The 21,611-nt window shown below is 41.0% G+C and overlaps 1 protein-coding gene across 1 annotated transcript; it reads right to left on the reverse strand.

Annotated features, from left to right (window-relative positions):
- Positions 1–2,060: 2,060 nt before the first annotated feature.
- On the reverse strand, positions 2,061–10,572 carry SERPINB5 (serpin family B member 5). The gene is made up of 6 exons (XM_041427783.1): positions 10,399–10,572; positions 7,643–7,780; positions 6,529–6,646; positions 5,212–5,354; positions 3,675–3,842; positions 2,061–2,453 (listed from the first exon to the last, which is right to left on the reverse strand). Exons 1-6 carry the CDS (start codon positions 10,570–10,572, stop codon positions 2,061–2,063), a joined length of 1,134 nt encoding a protein of 377 aa, XP_041283717.1.
- Between the last annotated feature and the right edge of the window lie 11,039 nt (positions 10,573–21,611).

Consider the following 21,611-nt stretch of genomic DNA (forward strand, 5'->3'; position numbering starts at 1 on the left):
AAACTGGAACGACGTGACAAAGTATCAGTGCCCAAGCACAAACTGCACAGTCCCTCTTCTCTATGCATGAGCTGCCTGTGCAGCTGCTTAGTCACCAACCCCATGTCCTGATCCAGCTCCTACAGGAGAACCAGTAGAAGCCACAGTGACAACAGCCCTGGATACATCTGATCCCAGCCTCCAGAGCAGACCAGACAATGAAGGGGTGTATCAATCATTACCAGTCTTTCAGGTATCACTGAAGTTGAGCCAGTAAAGATCTTTGCAGCTAAGTCCTTCTCAGATAGGACGGACCCATTGTTGTATTTTTCATTTTTCTGACCACTATCCTTGTGTCAAAACATCTGATGCATACCAGCAAAGACCCCCAGAGATCTGCAGTGTCTACACCTCTCATTGTTTTTGATCCAAGTTAGTCTCCTCAGTACCCTCAAAGATACAGGCCAAAGACCCCAATTAACCCTCTGGCACTAAAATGCATTAGAAGCCATTAAAGGTCCTCTGAGGGAACTACTGAATTATTGTGACTAAAGGCTTCTCTTGGGTTGTTAAGTTCAAGAATCAAAACAGAACTCCCGTCTCTAAATTCAAAATAAGCAATGCTCTGATGTTGAAAGTATGCACATTTGTTGTCGTTGTGTGTTCTCATTTAGAGATCTCTTTCCAGTTTCTTTCAGACCTGAGGCACCAAGAGGATTTCTCAAGTAGAATGCTTCCATCTTTTGAGGCTACATAATTGAATTCTGCATGTATCCTGACCACCTAAGATAGTCCTGACTGGGAACTATCATCATGTGGCTCAGAAGGGCAATGCAGACTTTCACTTAGCTGCTTTTTTTGTTATTTTGATTTTGTGGCCTAAGTGAATCTGCTTATTTCTGTTCCTGTAATTTACTGGAAGTCAGACGTGAACACTGACACTGTCAATGAACACACACACTGGCACTAGAGGTATTGTACATTTGACACAGGTTTTATAGTGCTTTATTCTGAACAGTATTTAGGTAAATGAGTACTGAACATATGCAGCAGGCAGTCTTTAGATAGAAATGAAATCTGATTACCATAATCTCTTGTGGAATTTGAAGACTAGTAATTACAATGTTAATTTCAGTCAAGTTGAAGTCCTTATTTCTTTCTCATGCCTTAGACATTGAGTAACTGTAAGGAGTTTCCTTAATGCTGAATCCAGAGCTAGAAATGGCAGATAATCTGTGCATGAGAAGTGTGGCACTTCCAGTATTAATCCAAGTGTGTTCTATCCTTGATTTGCATAATGTTCTTTTCCTTAAGATACATACAACAAGATTCCTCTTGTCCCATCTTCCATGTCTGAAGGGAATGAGTCAAAAAAGGTCACACAGCAGAGTTCAACCTCCCCAGTATGGGAACTTCATGCTGTAAAGTTTTCTGGGGACACAGAGTGTCCCCATGATTTTTGCCTCTGGTGTCCATAGGCCTTGGTGTGGCTGCTGTTTCACAGATGCAAATCCTGATGCCAGCCTGAGCTGTTGTAGCTATGCTGCAGAACTTGTCCACTTCTTCAGTGGATGCTGGCAGGGTCTGGTAGGGCACCCTGGACCACCAGAGTGTGGCCAGGTACTGAGGGAGAGCTATCGTACCACATGTCCACATTTCCCCTTTTAGGCATTAGGAATCCAGAGAGTGCGAGTGGCGAGGGAGAGAGGTTTCACTAGGGTGCAGGAATGCAGCTCTTCCTCCTGGAGCCCTTTCCAGCTCCTCAGCTATCTTAAAACAGGCTCTCACTTCATTAGGGGAAAAAAGTGTCACAGAGGAACAAAATGTTCTTGTTGCTGAAGCTGGGATACTTCTCAATAAAATATGGTGTGTTCTTCACAGTGGAAATTATTCCGCTAAAGGGGAGGAAACAAAAGGAGAGAAACTACTTCTGCTGCATATGTAGAGTACATTGTATTACTCAGCCAATATGTGAACCTCTTAGATTTCCTTTCAAAGGTGATAGTCGGGAAGAAAAGCTTTACAGGACTGTGCACCACCACAAATGTAATTGTGCTTTTTTTGTAACGAACATGCCCCGCTTAAGGAGAACAGAATCGGCCTGAAAGGATCACGTTGCGAGTTTTGTTGTGTCTAAACAAAAAGATAAATGGATGGTCAGCTTTAAATTCATCTTTGTGTTGCAGAATCCGATATCCAGGTACCTCTCGGGAGTCGCCACCTTGTTCATTTACTTCCAAGGAGACTTTATGGATGACCCTTGACACAACCACACCTTTTGTCTCACACATCTCAGAGAAATCTGATGCGCTTTCGTTGAAGATATTTGTCATTCCCAGGCTTTCCAGAAGTGGCTTCAGGTCATAGTCACCTTCCACACTAAACTTTGGAAGAAATACATTCACTTTGGTGTTGGCCATCATGCTGGGATTCGTCCACTGTAATAATGTCTCAGGGGTCAGTGCCTTTTCCAGCTGAAAACATAAACGAACAAAGGAAATTAGTGAGCAGTCTGAGGAAAGTGAAAGGAGGAAAAAAAAGACCATCCCTGAACTTCTCACTCCTATCAAACCTCCAAAAAATAAAGTCCAAAGGTAATTTTTGTTTTTAAATTCACAGCCATAGCATTCAGGCTTAACATACTCTCAGTTATATTGATTCAAGTATGATTTAATTCATAGGACAGGCCTCTGGAGCAATTCTGCATGTGCATGCTCTGGCAAGCTTATGATAAGCAATCACCTCAACAGCCATATGAAGGAACCTGAGGAAGACAGTCCCTAACCAGGTTACACCTGGCCAGCTGGCAGAGATCCAAAAGTCTTTATTCCTGACCCTACAGAGTAATGAAATTGCTGGTATTTGGGACACAAAATCCAAATCCAGAGCCTGATCTCAATCAAACATGCAGCTGTTCAAGCATTTTTTTTTTTAAACTGGAAAGGGAGGAGGCAGAATGTGGGGCCACAACAAATTGGTATCACGAAAGGCCTCACTTGCATTTTATGATAGGTGTGTTCTGTAATTTACTCCAACATATAAAAGCATCTTACTGCAAAGACTCTTCCTGCCTTTAAAATCTGTGGTTAGTTGCAGCAAATTGCAAAGGAGACTTAAGTGATCATCAGTCTTCTAATCCTTAAATAACTTTACTATTAATTAATATTAGTAATTACTTAGTTCTTAATAAACTTTGAATAGGGGTGAAAATATGTCGTAAAATTTTCATAGAGAAATGACATATGAAATTGTTGATCTTTAAGAAATGCCGTATTAATTTTCACATTTATGTGCAATTGGTAATAAAAAGTGGCTCATTTGCAGGCATCTCTGCTCAAAATCAAAACTTGGAGAAGTGTAAGACCTGAGTAAAATAAATCATGGACACATGTCAATTGAAAAAAATAAGGATACCAGAAATAAGGGCACCTTCTGCACTTTACACTGTTTTCTGTGCATTCCCTATCTAGAGCAAAGCCTAATGTACAACCTCTCGCTGGACACAGTGAAAACAATGATGCCACAAATATGAGAGGAGGAACAGAGAATGAGAATGAGATGGTAAATTCACAGGAAAGTTACTTTTTGTTTCCTTATGCATTGCTTCTAAATAACAAAAACCTTCCATAAACATATGGCATTATATGGGCTGTTTCCAGGGGAAGTATCATGGCAGTTCTATATTTTTCTCTCACCTTCTCCAAGCCAGTGGTCTCGTCTTCAATCTCTTTGGGCAGGAGAATGAGCATGCTTATATGTTTGTTAAGGCATGGGAGCTCAAGGATGGCAACATTTAAATCTTTTACATAACCCAGGCAAAAAGTAGCTTCCAGATTCATCATTTGCACTGGCTTAGTCTCAGTCTGCAAAACATAGAGGAAACAATCTATCATTTGTTTTAATTCACAGATAAGATGGTGACAGAGGAAAGTTTGTAAGCTTGCATGGAAGCGATACATTGAGTTACCACCAGAGGATTTGTTGGCTTTCACAGGTAATGAAAGCAGCGAGAGTTGGCTTTTTTACAGTAGGCAGCTTTCCAAAGAAAAGTGGAACAGAATTCTACTTAATACAATAGCAATATATGGGGGATGTACCTTAAAGGAGCAATTTATCTAATACTGGTGGCCCTTCATGCCTTTTCACTGAGTACTACCAACTACTACACTGTCTACAGGGCATTGTAGTGCTAGCAAGTGTTAAGCACTAAGCACAGTTTAACAGTGAAGGTCAAGCTGTTCATTCCAATAATTGATATTTTGGTTCAGGAGTTGAAACAGAATCAGAAGAAATTTCAGGCTTACCTAAATCTCTAAGTCTTTGCTTTTGAATTAAATTAAACAGAACAAAACAAAACATCTTATTTCATAGGAAAGACTTTAAAACTGTTGTGTCCACATGAAAATGTTCAAAATTCAAATTCAGTAGAAAAATGTTACTTTAGGGGAGAAAAAAATCGTGAGATGTTTTACTTAAAAATTTTAGTGTTGATTGTGTGATTTTAAAAACTTTTTTAGCCGGAACTATTGGCTGATGAGGTAATTTATGAATATTTTCAGTGAACCTGAAACTTCGACTTTGATTTTGCATCTCTATATGTATGTCTGTGTATATTTGGAATATAATCCCTTTATCTCACAAATGTTGTGCAGCTTTATATCTTGGCTGTAAGTTTTCTGATTACAATATTCACCACTGGTCACAGACTCCTGAATGCACCAGCCACAGGTGCTGCTCCCACATGGACCTCATGGCTCAGCAGGAGTGGCATGCAGGGAGCTGCAGTCCTGAGCCTGACTGGAAAGAGGGAGACTGATGAGATGACATCTCTGAAGAGGAAAACACGGGCCAGGCACCTAGAGGATGTAGTCAAAGAGGTGACACAACTGTACACATTTCACCAGCTCAAGAAATGCAATGTGCTTCACCTCTGCTGGTGTTTGATGCAGCCTCTGGTACCTGCAACCTTCCAATCTCTTGGAAAAAGCTGTCCATGAGAATTTGTATCTCCTTGCAGACAATGGCTGCTTCTGAACACTTGTACTCAGCTCATGTTGTACTCCCAGGACAGTCTGGGACCCTTGCAACACTGGGTAAGATTAGACAGAATCTAAGAATGCCACAGTAATACATATTTCTCAGTTTCTCTTATTGGGATTTCCTTAGCTCAAAGTTTGCATTTTCATGAGAGAAAACAGTACCTTTTATTTTTTTTTCCCCCCCAGAACGTACCTTGTTGACTTTAAAAGGACATTCTTTGATCTCTGCCTCTGGGAACTTCTTCATCCAGTTTGTGACAAAATAAGCTGCATTAACTAGAAGGATCTGAGTCTGGTCACTCACACTATCCTCATTCAAAACGTTCTCCATTTTTCCTGTGAACAGATTTAAGGTGGTTGTTATTACAACAATACATTAGCAGTATATCAATTGCTTTAAGTGAATATGGTAGCATTTCACTGAACTAAACACACTCGTGTCCTGCATCTCACAGACAAAAGATTTTCTTTCTAATGGAAAATTACAAAAAGGAGCACTTACTTAAATCTGCAGCTTAATTTTTCATGTGGGGTTTGGGATCAAGGCAGGTCTTCTAAATGATATGTTTTGTTGGTTTATATCGCATGTAATCAAAACTACATCTCCTGCTTTTTTTCAGTACCTTAAAGAAGGTGCTGAGTTGTCAGTGAAATTCAACAGGTTTAAGTGAAAAACACTTTGTCATTTGGAGAGCAAGACTTGAAGGGAAGCTTCAAATTAGCAGCTACTCTTTTCTAGACTGATACACAAGAATAAAATGACCAGGAAAACAAAAACATGCTGCTTTGATTACAGTTAATATCCAAATACTGCTACAGACTTCAAAAGAGGATGTAGATGTCACAACCCACTCTCTGTTTTAGACCTGTTCAACCACCGCCATAAATGACCCTGAATTCAGAGCACTGGGAAGGCAAGTCCTGTCTTGGGGCTGCACAGGCAGGGCCAGGTGCTTCCCTGTGGCCCCTGTGCCAGCCTGGGAAGGCGAGGTGTCATGCATGGTGTTTCTATATTTGCACCACACGAGGGCCACAGGTGGCCACCAACCCCAGGGCCACCTCTGCCAGGACTTCCACAAGGTGGCAAAGGAGAGACCCACATCTGCTTGTGGCATCCTTGCTGGCAAAAGCAGCTGAGATATTAATTAACAGCCTGAAACTCAGAGTCCAACAAGTGCTTCCCATTACAATGAAGATTTTAAAGGAATTAGAGGGTTCGATGTTTTGGTTTTATGCGTTGTGATGCTCCACAGCCAGGAACTGCCATTCTCCCAGCCCATCCTGCTGCAGTCAAATGTGAGCAGCTTTCCCCAAGGCTAATGCAAGGTCAGTCTCACATTTCCACCTTCATAAGTGCTGCAGCAGTGAAGTCAGTGCTGCTAATCCTCATGAATCCAAATAGTAGGCCTAGTGTTCTTTCCCTATGTATTTACTCCTAAAGAGGTGCCACAAGGATAAAGATCTTTCTCCAAAGAGGCAAACAGCATTCCTAAGGTTAAGATGTACCCACCATCAGTCAGCTCTGAAAGGGATTTGTTGATCTTTTCTCGGGTTTCCTCAGTTTTTTCTTTGAACTCCACTAATTCCAGTTCAGATGGAAAAGGTCTCTTTGTGGAATTGACAAAGTCCTGAAAGATACAAGTAACCAGTCATTCTTGGTTAAGTGCCATTGAGTAGTTGAGGAGTTTATTATTATTTGAGGAAAGGTATTAAATAACTGCAGGAGGCAAGAAGGACATACACCTGCATCCAGCACAGCACTCCCAAGGTCATCTTCAGACCAGTGGTGCTACATCAGCAAAGTAACTTTGATATTGGAGGAGTGACCATGTTGCCAGAGTTTACAGGGTAGAACAACCCTCAGTCCAGGCCTGAGCAAGACTGAGACAGAGGCCACAGTCTGCTCCCATCATGTCTGTCCTCACCAGGGAAGACACTTACTGCTCTGGGTCCTGGCCTTGCTGTAGCAGAGGCTGAACTGCAGGTGATCTGAGCACAGCATCACTGCAGCATGTTGAGTTTTCTGAAACATCTCTTTTAGGCTGATGCTGTCCTTGCTTGGGATTCTACTCAGAGACAACTTTTGGGGGAAAAAACCTGACACACACAGCATTCTTGTCAGTTTTTCACAAAGCTCATAAGTTAAAAGGCCAAACACCACCTTCTTCACTTGTGTTGCTTCAATAGTCAGGCTTCTGCCTTTTCAGGCAGATTAGGAAAACTGAAGCTTATGCAGTAATTACTTGGGTGTGTGAACTGGACATACACTTGCACCACCAATTTTTTTTATAGTCATTTTCACTCATACTTACAATGCAAAGACTTTGATGTGGCATAGAAGTTATGTTGCATTCAAAACCAAACTTGCTACTGACCTAAAGCATATTAACGAAAGACTTAAAAGTGTTGTAAGAGTTGCACAGCTTGGGGTCAAGCAGCAGACTCACCTATCCTCCTACAAACCTTTATGGCAGGAGACAATATTATGCTGTTTATCATTTGAGTCCAGTCAACCAACAACGAAAAGTACAAAAATTAATTTTAAATAACACTGCAGTCTGACATAATCCATCCACATGATGGCCAAGTAGTTCATAACACCAGGGTTTTCCTGCTGTACTTACTGTGGTAGGATTGAGAGATTTGTCTACAAAGAGCCTTTTAACCATTTTCAGTGCAAAGAAAGAGCTGAGTTTGGAAACATCTGAAGTTATTGTTTGAAACCCAAAAGAAACATCTTTGACATCTTGTAAATGGAGCACCTGTTAAATGAAAATGATAAAACACTAAGCATCTTTTTTATTATTATTGTCTAAACATTTCTAACAGCTAAGCAAAAAATGTTAGTTTGTGACCAGAGCTGTTGCTTTTTGTATTTAAGCTAAACAGCCTCTCACTGTTGTTACTCAAAAATCATTTATGTATTTGACATGCTCACATAAATCTAAAAACCAGATCCTACAAGAACTTCCACCAAATGCATTTCTTTCCTATGAGCAATCCAAAGAAACCAACGGAGCTGTTCATGCTGCTGATGCACTTAGTCAAGTAAAACTCCATAGCATGGAGTCATAATGTTTTTGTCAAACTTACATTCCCACCCAAAATCCTGAAGCTTTTAAGACAGATACATGAGCATCCTGGATAATCTCCTTTCTAGAACTGGGCTATACCTTTAAAAATGCTTGACAGATCATCAAGTTTTCTGACTGCTGTGACTAACACATGACATCACATGACATTTCAGCAAAAACTGATCAGATAAAGATAACTGTGTTTGGTTTTGTAGACAGACAATAACCATGGGTAGGGCTGCTGACCCACACATGGCTACCTCCCAACTCCTGGGAACGACAAGTCCAGTTCTAGGAAATGTTGGGATAATGATGCCTTTGTTTGAAAATAACCCTATAAATATGAATTCAACTTTTAATGCCTACTTATTACAGGCTCTTTGATGGTGACTGTTTCATTAAAGGAAGCCTGTCCACCCTTCTCACCTGCCTCAAATTGCCTTATGAAGCACAGCAGGCACTCGTGACCTTCTTTTCCTTTTGTACATCACTACTGTCCTTTCTCCCAGAACACATCACATTTTCACAGACAAAATTGCTGCTCTGCCTTAGTCACCCTTCCATATCCTCCCCTCTCCTTGATCAGTGGGAGTAGAAGGAAATAAACTCCCATTACAGCAGCAGCACAGCTGTCATAGCCAACTCCAGATCCATCTCCTTAGAAACAACTTTCTCAACTTGTTTCCTTTTCCTCCAACAGTTTTACTTCTTTGCATGTCAAGTGCAGAAAGCTTCTGTGCCTGGGAACTAGGTGGAGGAAAAAGCTACTGCCGCTTCTCTACCTGGAAGAAATTTTGGCACAAGTTTCTTGACCGATGTTTCAGAGTACAGCCGCCAATCTGGCTCCTTTTGTATCTAGTATTTAAAACCCAAGCACAAACTCAGGGAAAGGCAGAAGCTAGAACAGACATGGAAAATAGGAGATATTACACTTAAAAGCATACCAAGCTCTCCTTAGCATCTGTAGTCAGCACTTTTTAAATACCACTAGAGAAATATGAAACAGAATTGTGCTTGTGTAACAGAGCTCCACTTGCGGAGGTGCAGGTTAACTTGTTATTATGGAATGGTTCAAAGCAAATTGCAGACACAAGTGAAAGCAAAATAAGGGCAGGGTAATATTTTTAACTTTCCTACCATAAAGACAACGCTTGAATTTTGAAACCGTAAGGGAGCTTCAGGGTACCATTTAAATTTCAATTTTAATTCTTTTTTTTTTTTTTTTTTTTTTTTTTAATACTGTTTGGGAAAATGTGCAGAGCTTACAAGATCCATCCCTGAAAGTCTTCAGTGCCGGGTTGGGTAGGGTCTGGAGCAACCTGGTCTAGTGGAAGATGTTCCTGCCTGTGGCAAGGAGATTTAAGGTCCCTTCCCACAGAAATCATTCTATGATTCTATGACTTTCATGGACATATTGCTGTGCAGCTCTGTGAACAGCACAAGACTCCCTGTAATCTGTGGCATAAGTAGGGGCACAGAAAGCTGTGCTCAGGGGTACTTTCAGTGAATGAGAAACTACATGGAGGAGTTTCCAAAGGAGGGAAAATACATTCAAATATGTTGAGAGTCTTTCAGAGCCAGGTGATAATCAGCATACAAATGCATACTTAATTTGCATTTCATGCACCTTTAGGTAACTACAGAAACCGTGGGGACCCTCATTGGGATTAAAAGGATCCCACTCAATCTCTGCTTACGCAGAGGCAGCAGACAAGGCTGGAGGGCTGACTCCCTGCACCACAGGGTGAATTCCAAAAACTGATTGAATCATGACTGCCATGCTGGATCATGATGCTGGAAACCCCTTGAACATCATGAGCTGCTTGAAAGGAGAAACATGGATGCAATTGTGCCCCTTCTACTTTATCCATCTCCTCTTTACAGTATTGTGGGAGAAAGGGGAAAAGTCAGTGACAGGGCTGCTACACATACTTTCGGCTGACAGCAATGGCAAAATAATTTTAATTTCCATAAAGCTTAAGCATTCTTGAATAATGAAAAAACATTTACCTAGATCTGAACAGTGACTACAGTAAAAAGAGACAAGGCTTTAATGCATCTGTAAGGACCCTGCTATGTTCACTTCCACCTTACACATGCCTGAGAAGATTTGTCTTTAAGACAGAGTTTCACCCTTTTGTTGTGCATGGCCATGGAGTGTGGAACTATTCAAGAAATTTGGATGGATGATTTGAAGTCTATCTTACAAGGAAACCAGACATCCAGGAGAACTTAACGAGAGTTAATAAGAAACCTACAACAGCCATAGAATTTTGCAGCCACAGAACAGGTTGCTGACAGCTTACCTGTTTCATCTGCTCTGCAGTATCACCTTTCGTAGCTTTATATGCCAGAGCCAGAGATGTTGAGGTACACAGTGGGGAAAAAATAATATTGGCTGTTTTGTCCTTCTCACATAGCTTTTTGAACATATCAACTGCAAAGGCAGTGTTTGCTAGTTGCAGAGCGTCCATTGTCATCCTGAAATGGAAAAGAGAAAGGAGAGATGACTCAGGTTGTAATTCTAGTTGCTGCTGTGGTGGGCTGGGTTAGAGTACTGAAAGAAGCTGGCACCAGTATCTGGACTGGGTATCTTGAACTTTCAGGATGAAAGGGAGAGGAGAGGAGAGGAGAGGAGATGAGGAGAGGAGAGGAGAGGAGAGGAGAGGAGAGGAGAGGAGAGAGGAGTGGTTTAGTAATAGCCATCATCTTCAAGTGACAGCGGGCAATGCCACATGTTATGTAAAACCAGTATTATCAGAAGCACTTGAGAAAATCTGTGTGGTTCAGGGTAACCCACACACTGAGTCGAACTGGATCACATTTGAATTTAATCTGTTTTTAATTGATACTCTTAAAATGTGCCAGCTCAGAGGGTAATTCACCTACACTCTGGGACCTCCTGGCTCTCAGACAAGTCTTTAATGGCCTCATAACTTCTCTATCTCACTTCATGGGTAATTGCTCATTAAACCTTTAGCTTTGGTGCACGTCCCTCCTCTCAGGGTTGATTATCCCTGGCCTTTCTAGAAGTCTCCAGAAAGTTGTCTGGTCCTGTATGTTGAGATTATTTTAGAAACTTAAAGGAGGCCTTCTAAAAAATACCACTGTGTGCCTACCCATCACTTACACTGTTTTAACTCAAAGATTTTCCTAGCCACTCTCAGTAACTGCAGTTGCCACAAGGCTGTTACATGACCTGTGCAGTCAGGAAAGGCAAGGCACAGTTGCTGCTGTCCATGCTCTGGGAAAGCCAGAGACGATTCCCATCTTCCAGGCTGCTTTCACATACCCAAAGTTGTGCTTTTGTATAAGCACGTTTGTGTAGATTCAAGCCAAGAAGGGTGAACCCCAGCATTTCAGTCAATAGCACAAGTCTGGCTTTAGACCAGCAATCACACAGAAGATGACCCCTCTGGCATAGTGAATTTGACAATACTAGGTATCCCCCCAAAAAAGGAAACTTAAAACTGGTGCTAAATGACTCCATCAAAGCTATTGACAGAGACAGAAAGGAAATGGAAATTTTTGCATGTATTATGCTGCCCAAATGTAGCTGAACATCTGACACCATTGTACAGAGACACTCTAGAGCAGCTGTGGTACTTGACAGTAGTAATGACTTCCAAATCATTTGTGGTAGTTATAAATTTTTACAACTATTTTTTTTGTGGGAGTAACAGAATGGGCACGTAATTGGCCTGCAACACAGTAGAGAAAGAACTTTGATTTACTTGTAAGACCTGTTTGACTACAGAAGACCTTTTACAAAATAAATGTCTTTATTTTTATTTTAATTAACTTATACATGTTCTTGGATCTGTTAGGTAAGGCAATTGTTTTACTTGGCAACTAGTTTGTTTTGGGCTAAAACATGAAGTATAAAAGGTTAGTGAAATGCACTGTATTTAATAAAGTTAAAAAAATATATAGTGGCATTAAACCAAGGCTTTTTAAAGTCATAGTTTGAAAAGCACACCTAACCAGCCCCACACTCTTGCAAAATCTTCTGACTGTTGGTATTAGCAACAAACTGTTTGCTAACAAATCCCCTCCCACTGGGGGAAGAAAAAAAAAAAAAAAAAAACAATGCAAGAAAAAGAATTTGTCTTGACTGCAAACATTGAACGTATTTCACTGGAGAAACTTATCCCCACACGAAAACACAGAGGCGTATGCTTTGCAACATCCCAAGGTTTTGTCAGACTCAGAATTCAGAATGGGTCTGGCTGGACTTGTCTCTCTTCCAGTACTCTGGCAGTCTCTGGCAGCCGCTTGCTAAAGAGGAATTTTCCATGAGAGATTCCATTTTACAGCATCAGCAGGCCTCGAGCTGATGTCACCACGAGGTTCAGGAAACGTCTCAGAGATCCAAGTGCCAGCCTAGCACTGCAGCCACCCGCCTTGCTTACGCAGACACCATTTCTCAGGCATGAAAGCAACTAATTACCAGAAAAGTTGAGCTTGCCAGCAACCATGGGCTCAGCGCACACCTTCAGGGAGGAGAGCTTAGGCAGGACAGTGGCAAAAGACAGAACCAGTCTGAAGGACCGAGAACGCTGATGAGGGAGTAACTTGGAACAGCGGGGCAAAGAAGCAAACAGAAAATCATTCCTTTAAATGCCTCCTTGCAATTGCACATCACAAACATGCTCTTTTGTGCCTAAGCATGTCTTAAATAAATTCCCCTGCATAGGCTACCCACCTTATCTTTGCCATTAACTCAACCATTCTCACAGGAACAGACAATACACTCCTATACTGTGTCTGTCTGCTTCTCAATCTCTCTCTCTCTCTCTCTCTGCCCCACCCCACTCCACCCCCCAAAATTGAAGATTTGGGGCAAGTACTAACTTCACAGGTATTTCTTTCTGAGGAACTGGAAAATTACCCAGGGAACCAAGAATGCGTCATTCAGTAAACATCTACCACCCTCAAAAAGACAAATAATACAAAAAATCTCACGAATCATGCAGTGCACCTGAAAAACATTTAATATGGAGTTTGATTTAATTTTAATGGAGTATATTATTTAGTATTAGCTGGCATGATATTATTCTATTCAGGCCTCTGGGTTTTCCTTACAGGGTAAAAACCAATATGAAATCATATCCAATTAAAAATACACCTTGTTCCTTTCTGGCTTAATGTTGAATTTGAGATGTAAATGAAACCTGTGTTTCACTTCCTTGGGTTGCAACACATTCAGAGCAAGCAAACAAAATAGGAAATTTTACATAATTGAATTAAATTCTTCTTCCTTTTGCCAGTTAAAAGCTGTACCATGGCTCAAAAACTCCTCTGGCCTCATGAGTAACTCTCATACTATTCATGTTGGATCATTTTTTATAAAGTTTCGATGCTTCTTTTCAGTGAGAAAAACAGGAGGTATTTCACGGTGAACCTTTTATGAACCTTTGTTCATCCAGTAACTGCTGATACTCTCAAAGCTTCTTTGAAGGAGAGTGAAATTTTTTCTGGTAGTGGCAAAGCTCTCTATTCTAATTTCTTCCTTTCAACACTACTATTGAAATAAGGATCATTCAGGGCATTTTGTTGGGGCAAAAAGCTCAGTTGCACCCTTGACCTTGAATTATTGGCTGGATAGCAAATAATCTCTATTCCACCATCTGTTTCAAAGTCAGTCTATTTTTTATTCTCCATTTATTAATGACTATTACATTATATTATATTATAGAGCTCACAACATTCATATTACTGAAAAAAATTTAAAGTATTAAATATTGAAAAATCTTAAATCTCTTTAAAGCCTTGAGCACCCCAAGCCTTGCAAGTCCAGTAAAGCCAGTTCCAGCAAGGTGAGAAGGGCTGAGGCTCCCAGTGAGAGGAAAGCCCATTAGCTGCCCATTAACAGTCTAAGAAATCAGACATAGCTCCTGAGTCAGTAATCACAGGGAACCCTCAAACAGGGAGGAGTCAAAAAACTGAAAATGAAATTTTACAAAGGCCTGCTGCATGGATTCTTATTGGGTGCCTCCTTTCCCAGGAAAGCAGACTGTCAGCATTTCCAGAAAAGCTGCAGCACTGGGGCATCTTCTAAGCACTTGGAGCGTGCGATCCACCCAACTTTATTTAAATCTGTGACTGTCACAGCGCGAAAGAAACACTTTCAGATACAGAAGGCAGCTGAAAGGTTACAGAACTAGATCAGAAAAACCTTATTTAAACTTGTTTATTGATATAAGACCCCATTTTTTCTTAGTCAATCTTGGATTCAACAACAACTGCAAACCCCCACCCCAAAAGAAAAACCAAAACCAGGGAGGCTTTTACTATCTGCTTACTAAGGGGAAATCTAAATATAACTTACATTTAAAAATACAATCACAAGAATAGCAGCATCAGTGTGCAAATGTCTGACAAGTCAAGTTAGTTGTACGGCAGGAATAATCTGATAAAGCAGAACCAAGTATTTATTTTATTCTTCTCTTGGTTAAGCAGTCTTTCCAGGAGAAGACACCTGTGGCAGATAAAGCATAGACAATGCTGGCCATCCAGTCCTGGGGGGTATATTTGGTTTATATCTCAGGAGCTGTGAGTGCCAGTGCTGTAGTCTCTCCAGTCCAAAAGAGGATGAATTGTATAAAACAACCCACATGCAAATTTTACAAGTGAGGCATTAATATTGAAACTAGATCAAGAGTTTAACATGACCATACTTCAGCTCTTACTCAGCACACACGATCACAGGAAATAAAAGATTTATCTGAGCCTTTTCTTCTTCTACAGAAATGACAACTCTCCACCTGACAAATTATCTGGATAAAAAACCAAGGACACAATTTTGTCTGAACAGACATTGTGGAATACAAGATATCAGACTGATGTGGGACCAGAACATCTCATATGGTTGAGGAAAAAGCGCTGTCAGCAACAGAGCGGGGAAAGTCACTCCAGGAAAGAAAGAGAAACAAGCCACTGCAATATGCTTTGTTGTACTTCAATAGCCAATGAACTGGTCAAACAAAATGGTCACACTGAAAATAAATTTGTAATTACTAGGCCTAAGCTCCTGTCCTTCACTTTAAACAAGTGCGCATTAGTCACTTGGTTAATAACTCGGAGCAAACAGAGCAGAGCGTACACACCTCTGCAGAAAACGAGAGGAATGTTCCTTTCTAACAGGGGTTTACAAACCAAAATCCTACTTTGGTACATGAGGATTTTCATGGCATCACACGCAACCTGCTTTTTCAAATATGGGAATAGCCATTTGCAATAAACCACCATATTTTAATAATTCCTAATGCCTTTGCTGTCTCACCTGCCAGATCTTATTCACTGCTTCCAATGAATCTTTCCAAAAAGAAAGAAACCTAGCATAGCAATTTCAGCAGTTTTGAAATGAAACCAAAACAGTGTCATTTGGGAAGGCAAAAAAGCTTCTTTAATTCCACATGTACATTTTTGGCACAAATTTCCTTATCCCACTCCCTCCACGCAATTATGTTTCACAGCCAAGATTTGTTAACTATTAGCTCAGCATAAATTAAAGTATCAGAGAAAGAAAAAAGCTGTACTTACTTCGCAAGGCTATAATCCTGGCAAACGAATCAATGAAGTGAGCACAGCACGAAGAACCAGCTGCCCGTGCTGAGACCTTGCTGAGCTGAAGACTCTGTTACTTGCCTACTCATTGACACCACTCCCACTTTCCCAGCCTCAATTTGTGCACACACACACTCCCTCTCACTCTCGCTTTTTTTTCCCCTCCCTTAATCATTCTTCATGGCAACTCCTACATTGGAGGAGCAAAATGATTCACACCAGAGTTGTCTTTGCCTGCCCAGCCACTGAAGACAACAACAAGCTCTGGCAGGAAAGAGCAGCCCTGTATGTTGCCTTCAGCAAGCGCAGTACAAAAGGCACCAGACAAGAACGAACGAAGGAGCAAATGCAGGAGTTGATAAGCAATTTAAAGATCTTCTCAACAAAACCAGCACTCCAAGAAACTCCAACTGGGATTACCTCTATTTGCAGAAAAATTGTAACCATGAAAAACAAACCCAGAAGAAAACCAAAACACGTAGAAGTGTGTGGCTGGGCACTTTGCATCTGTATATGCATTAAGACAGTATCTTAACTCTGCCCACGAGGCATATGTGTGTGTTTGGCTGCCTAAAAAGCCCAAGGTCAAACCGGAGTTAATGCTCAAAGGAAAACACCTTGTTGCTGCAAAGCAAAGCTCCCTCCCTTAAACAGCCAGGTCCTCTGCAGGGGAGCAGCCATCCCTGCTGCCAGCTGTCCCCAGAGGTGGTACAGGAACAGAAAATCCCACCCCTTCACTTCCAGAATGGGCACCACTGGGTTCATGTAATACAGCCCACTTTAGTACCAGTGAACATGACAGGGCAGGAAAAGAAAGGGACAGGGAGAGGTGCCAGTGCAGCCCACCAGGTCTATTTTCTATAATTTGAAAGATGTCTCTGCCCTTACCAAGCCCTGCCCCTGCTCCATACAATTCCCTGGCTGGGCAGCCCAGCTGTCCGCAGCGGCCAACAGCAGCAAGTACCCCCGGGAGGCCACGGCTGCCCCGCAGTCCCCATGAGGAAAAGGCCCCACACTACAGGCACAGCTCCAGGTCACACCTCACTAACCCCAGGTGGCCCTGCATATTTTTAGACCACAAAAAGCACAAGCAAGATAATTGAATCTGCCTTCAGGTTTGAAGTGCTGGTGTGCCCAGCTGCCCAAATGAAAGGGGTAGGACACCAAAGGATGCATTTTCACCAGCATGGTACTCCCTTGGTGACAGTGGGAACTGGGGAGATGGTATCTCCTTCTGGAACGACATGTTTCTGTGTTGCTTTGAGCATAAATCAGGTCACACCACAGCATCCTGGTCGGGTCCTACCCATGTTTCCTTCCAAGAAGCTCCTAAGCTCTTATTACCCAAATGATTTTTTTTTTTTCTGTGATGCAGATGGAGTTCACCTTCCATCACTGCCAGACAGCAAATTTAAAATTCATGTCCTTTTCCATAACTGAATTCATAACCAAGACAGGGTGTGGATATGTTTAGGCAATTAAAATAAGATACAGGCCAGCTGGCTAAACTGTGCCATCTGGGACATCATTGTTATGTATCTAATTAAGCTCTCTGTAAGAGAAATGTTTATGAAAATACACAATAATTTTGGCTGCCAGACTTTTCTCAGATGTCTGCAGGTAATCTAAAGCCAAGTGTTGCCATCTCTGCAGAAGCAAACATTTTTTCAGACCCAGGTCTAACAAGTACAGTCACTGTGAGGTGGCTCAGGAGCTTCTGGATAAGCTGCGGGGAGGTGGACAACAGGCAGATTGCCTTCACAGAGACAGCACAATTCACCAGATCCATTTCCTTCTTACTGATAGGCAAGAAATACAGGTAAAAGCATGTGTCTCAAAGGGCTGGACAGAGGAAAAAGGAAAGAGCTCTGCATTGCCAAGATGGAGGCGTGTAAACATCACCTACACTTCACTGGGTAACTGCTCTGCGATGGCTGAGATCTGGCACCATGCAGCAGTACAGAATCCTTCAGTCTGACCTAGTTAGTGCTGAGAAATTAATTAATTCTGATCATGGTGCCATGAAACTAGTAATTACTTCCGCAATTGTTATGCTTCAAATGAAGAAGTACACTGGCTCTGGTGTGAGTGACTCATGGGGCAGTTTTGCTTCCCCTCAGAATGGAGTTTGGGCTCACTTGCTCTTGGAGGCAGTGTTAAAATTACTGTGACTTCTTGCTAGCTACTTATTCAGATTTATGGGACTTGCTGGTATATAACTGGGTGTTACTTACAGCAAAAGATGCTAACTTGAAAAGTAAGAAGATGCTGAATCTCAGGTAGTTGAAGTCTGCACAGTACAAGAAGGGAAGCAGCTGTCCCTGTGTCCACGAACACTCTTCCTCACTCTGACTGAATACCAACTACTTGTATCAGCATCCCCATGTCCTTCATTTACTTTTCACTAAATTAGTTCTGTTCAGTTTAATCTCAAAGTATTTTCAACTCACATACATTATGACCTATTTTTTCACCACCACAATAAATTTAAAAAAAAATAGAACAAATAACAGGATTTTTTCTTATGAAAAAATAAAAATTATTTTTAAGCCCCCTGTGAATTGGACATCTATCAAAAAAATAGGTAAAAATAACAAGGTAGAAACAATGGGGATGTGACATGGAACACTCTGAATCTTAGTGTGAAGCCTTTAACACGGACAAGTTACAGTCTACTGGCAAAGTAATAAATGAGCTATTGTCCTCACTCTTCCAGGTCTCAAGGAAAAATCCAAAGCTGTTGCTGGATGCTAGGATCCCGCAGTTACATTTGTGTGCCTGAATCTCTGAACTGGCATGCCAGACACACTCCCTTGCAGAAGGGATGCAACCCACCAGGTGACTCTCCTGTTACTCAGCCTGCTCTCAGCCCTCACTCCCCTGGCTCTCCCTGCCACTCCCTCCTAGGAACACTGTTCCTACATGCTGCTGGAAAGGAAAAAACACCAGCTGTGCCTTCTCCCCACTCCTGCTGCTGGGAGGGAATACTCTTGCTGCTCAATACAGCATGAAGAACTATTTCAATTTTTTCAGAGGCTCAAAGCATCCACTGTAGCCCTTATTTTTCCTTCCCCGTAATCACTAACTCTTAGTGCATGTCTGTTTGCAATTAATGCCCACATATTTAGAAGACCACATGGGGAAACATTTACAAGTGGGACTGAATAATGAATAGCCTAAAACTGGTGCACTCTTTCTGTGCTTTCAGTCATGAAAGATCTTCTAATCAAGTTACAGCTTTCACAATAAGCTTTGGATCTTGCAAAGGAACCAGTGGTAGGAGGTTATTTGTACACTTTTGTTTTGATTTAGTGGCCTACAGCTTTAATACAATTAGAAATATTCAAAGGGTAAGAAAGACTGCAGTGTCTGTAAACAAGTATACACAGCAGAGCTTTTCATAGTTTTCACATAGCATGGGTCTATATTACTATTTAATAACAGGAATAAGCCATAGCCAAAGTATTTTTCATTTCATAAGAAATGCAAGTAAAAGATCACATTGACCACAAGTTAATTTGAAATTAAAAGAACACCACAATAACAAAGCATTACTCTATGCTTCCATTGAGAGAGACATAAACTGAACAGCAACAAACAGCCTATTTTTTTTCCCTGCCAATCCATCTTTACCAATATGTGTAAAGGATGGTGTCACGTAGCAACACATTGAACCAACACATATGGTAGCAAAATAGTTTTCTTCAGACATCTCTGCTGATGTAGAAGTATTACTCATCAGTGGTTACTTCTAATAACAGACAGGAAATTAATTTCTCATACTTCAATGCCTTCACTTTTGTGTTGGGGTTTTTTTGGTTTTTTTTGGTTTTTTTTGTTTTTTTTTTTTTTTTCACTTTTGTGTTGGGGGTTTTTTTTTTTGGTTTTTTTTTTGTTTTTTTTTTTTTTGGTGAGGCTCTTCTGAACTCTTCTGAAGAGGTTTCATTGGAAAAAATGTTTCATTGGGAAAAAAATTAAATAGGCAACCAAACAGCTGACAGATTTCAGTGAGAACAAGGCCTTTAATTTGCACAGTAGGAAATGAATGATTCTGTGTGCCGAGATAAGGCTGTTGAAGATTTGACTACTTTCCCTAAAGGTGTTACTCCCAACACTTAGCACCAGGCATAATGCTTTGTGTAAATCAACTTAATAAAGACACAGATTCAACTGGCTACTTGGAATAGCCTTGCAATATAACTAGGAATTTGAAACACAAGGGGAAATTAATATATGTAAACCAGACAAAAAAATTCTGACACATTACTCTGAAACTGTACACAGATCAACTTCTGTGAAACAAAAGCAGAGAGACAATGCTTTGGATTAACAACTTCTCACCAAAACACCTGTGATCCGTTCCTTACATGAAAAAAACCCAACTTTGAAACCCATCCCTGTGTGCACTGCTGGTTCAGGGTGCCATCTCATGGGGACAAAGTTAATAGTCTTTTTCCTTTGTCACCAGTGCCCATTGTGACTGCATCAGCTTCCTTCACCAGGCTGAAACTGTGATTCAAAATCACCTGCCCTATTTTCATCCCAGATAAAATGCAAACACACTCGCATTTGTTACGTTTTCTATGGGTTTTTTTCAATTTAGTGGTATTTTCAAATGTTTGAAGTGTCACTCTCTAGTATTGTTTAGTTGAAATCACTTAACCACAGGAGTGCTGCTACTAGGAATGCTTTCCCTACATATCCACAATTTCTTGTGCTTGATTATAATTTGGGGAAGACCCCACTAGTGAATTATTGACAGCATAATAATCCATCAGTAAATTCCAAAGTGAGCATACAAGCAATTTTAGAATTATCTACCTTCAAACAGCAAAATAAAATTCACATGTGGATAAGATCACTCTTTTCAATGTGGAAACTCTAGAGAGGGAGGAGAGCACATTCACATAGGGTAAATTAGCAGAAGTATCTTTCCCAAAAGAAATAAAGGGACCAAGCAGCTCCCTTCCTCAGACACCAAACCAGTTTTAACTCAAGATTCAGCAGATTCTGGAAGAGATTACATGACCTTCATTGCTCACCGTAGCAGACCTGGACTCTGACACACAGTTTCTCTTCCAGCTCTGTGCTTTTTATACTACTCCCTTAGGTGCCTCCTTATCAGTACAGAGGAAGGGGGAATGAGACTTAGGAAATTTTCCCCCCCATTTTTATTATCCAGTGTCATCTGTAGATGAGTCACTTTCTTCTGTAATCCAAGTAGTTACCTCTGTGCGATTAATCTTGGTGAAGGCACGTATTTTCCCAGGCTTGCTTAGTGCAGGTTCACAGACTGAATTTATGCACATTAAAGTAAAAGAAAAGCTTAAAATTAATATTTGCTGAATATTTCACTGGAAATGGGCGTGACTTCACAGGCTGAATTTACTCCTCTTGTGTGTTTTCAGAGTAGGATGAAGGTCTTTGTTTATCCCTGCATGCAGCTAAGACAAGGGGTGAACATGTTAATTCTTGCTTCTTCAGGTGAAAAGCAACCAAAACACTGTGTGGATTCTTATGCACAACTTGGAGAAACGCACCCTGCACGTTGTTTGTGTGATCAGTAAAATACAGAAGTTATACCTGCAAACCTATCTTGACTCCCAGTTTTAAAATTTACAATTAACAGTCCAAAGCTCCAGCTAATGCAAAATGCAAACCTAGTGCCCATGAAAGTGAGGCAGCTATTCCCATAGTCAGTTGATTCAGCTCCTATGACCACTGACCCAGGACTGCAGGACTTGCACCACAAAACATGTAGAAAAGATTATTTTATTAGCCCATGATAGGAGAAGTATAAAAATGCCGTAAATTGTGAGACTCAGTTATATATTTTACAAAAGAAAGTTCTAGGACCTTATCATAGACTTCTTCCTTCTTACTTTCCCACCTACATTTACCCAGGCAATAGGTAGTCCACTGAAAACTAGTTTTCCTCAGTCCTTCTGAG

Source organism: Onychostruthus taczanowskii, unplaced genomic scaffold (assembly GCF_017590055.1).
Source record: "Onychostruthus taczanowskii isolate IOZ18803 unplaced genomic scaffold, ASM1759005v1 scaffold119, whole genome shotgun sequence".
In the NCBI taxonomy this organism is placed as follows: domain Eukaryota; kingdom Metazoa; phylum Chordata; class Aves; order Passeriformes; family Passeridae; genus Onychostruthus; species Onychostruthus taczanowskii.

Bases quoted from the DNA above. Each gene is read 5' to 3' on its own strand.
- SERPINB5 (XM_041427783.1), bottom strand. From the start codon at position 10,572: ATGACAATGGACGCTCTGCAACTAGCAAACACTGCCTTTGCAGTTGAT. The intron at 6,647-7,642 runs GTAAGTACAGCA...TGTATCTTTCAG, and splicing joins AATCTCTCAATCCTACCACA to GACTTTGTCAATTCCACAAA. The intron at 2,454-3,674 runs GTGAGAGAAAAA...TTATGTTTTCAG, and splicing joins AGACCACTGGCTTGGAGAAG to CTGGAAAAGGCACTGACCCC.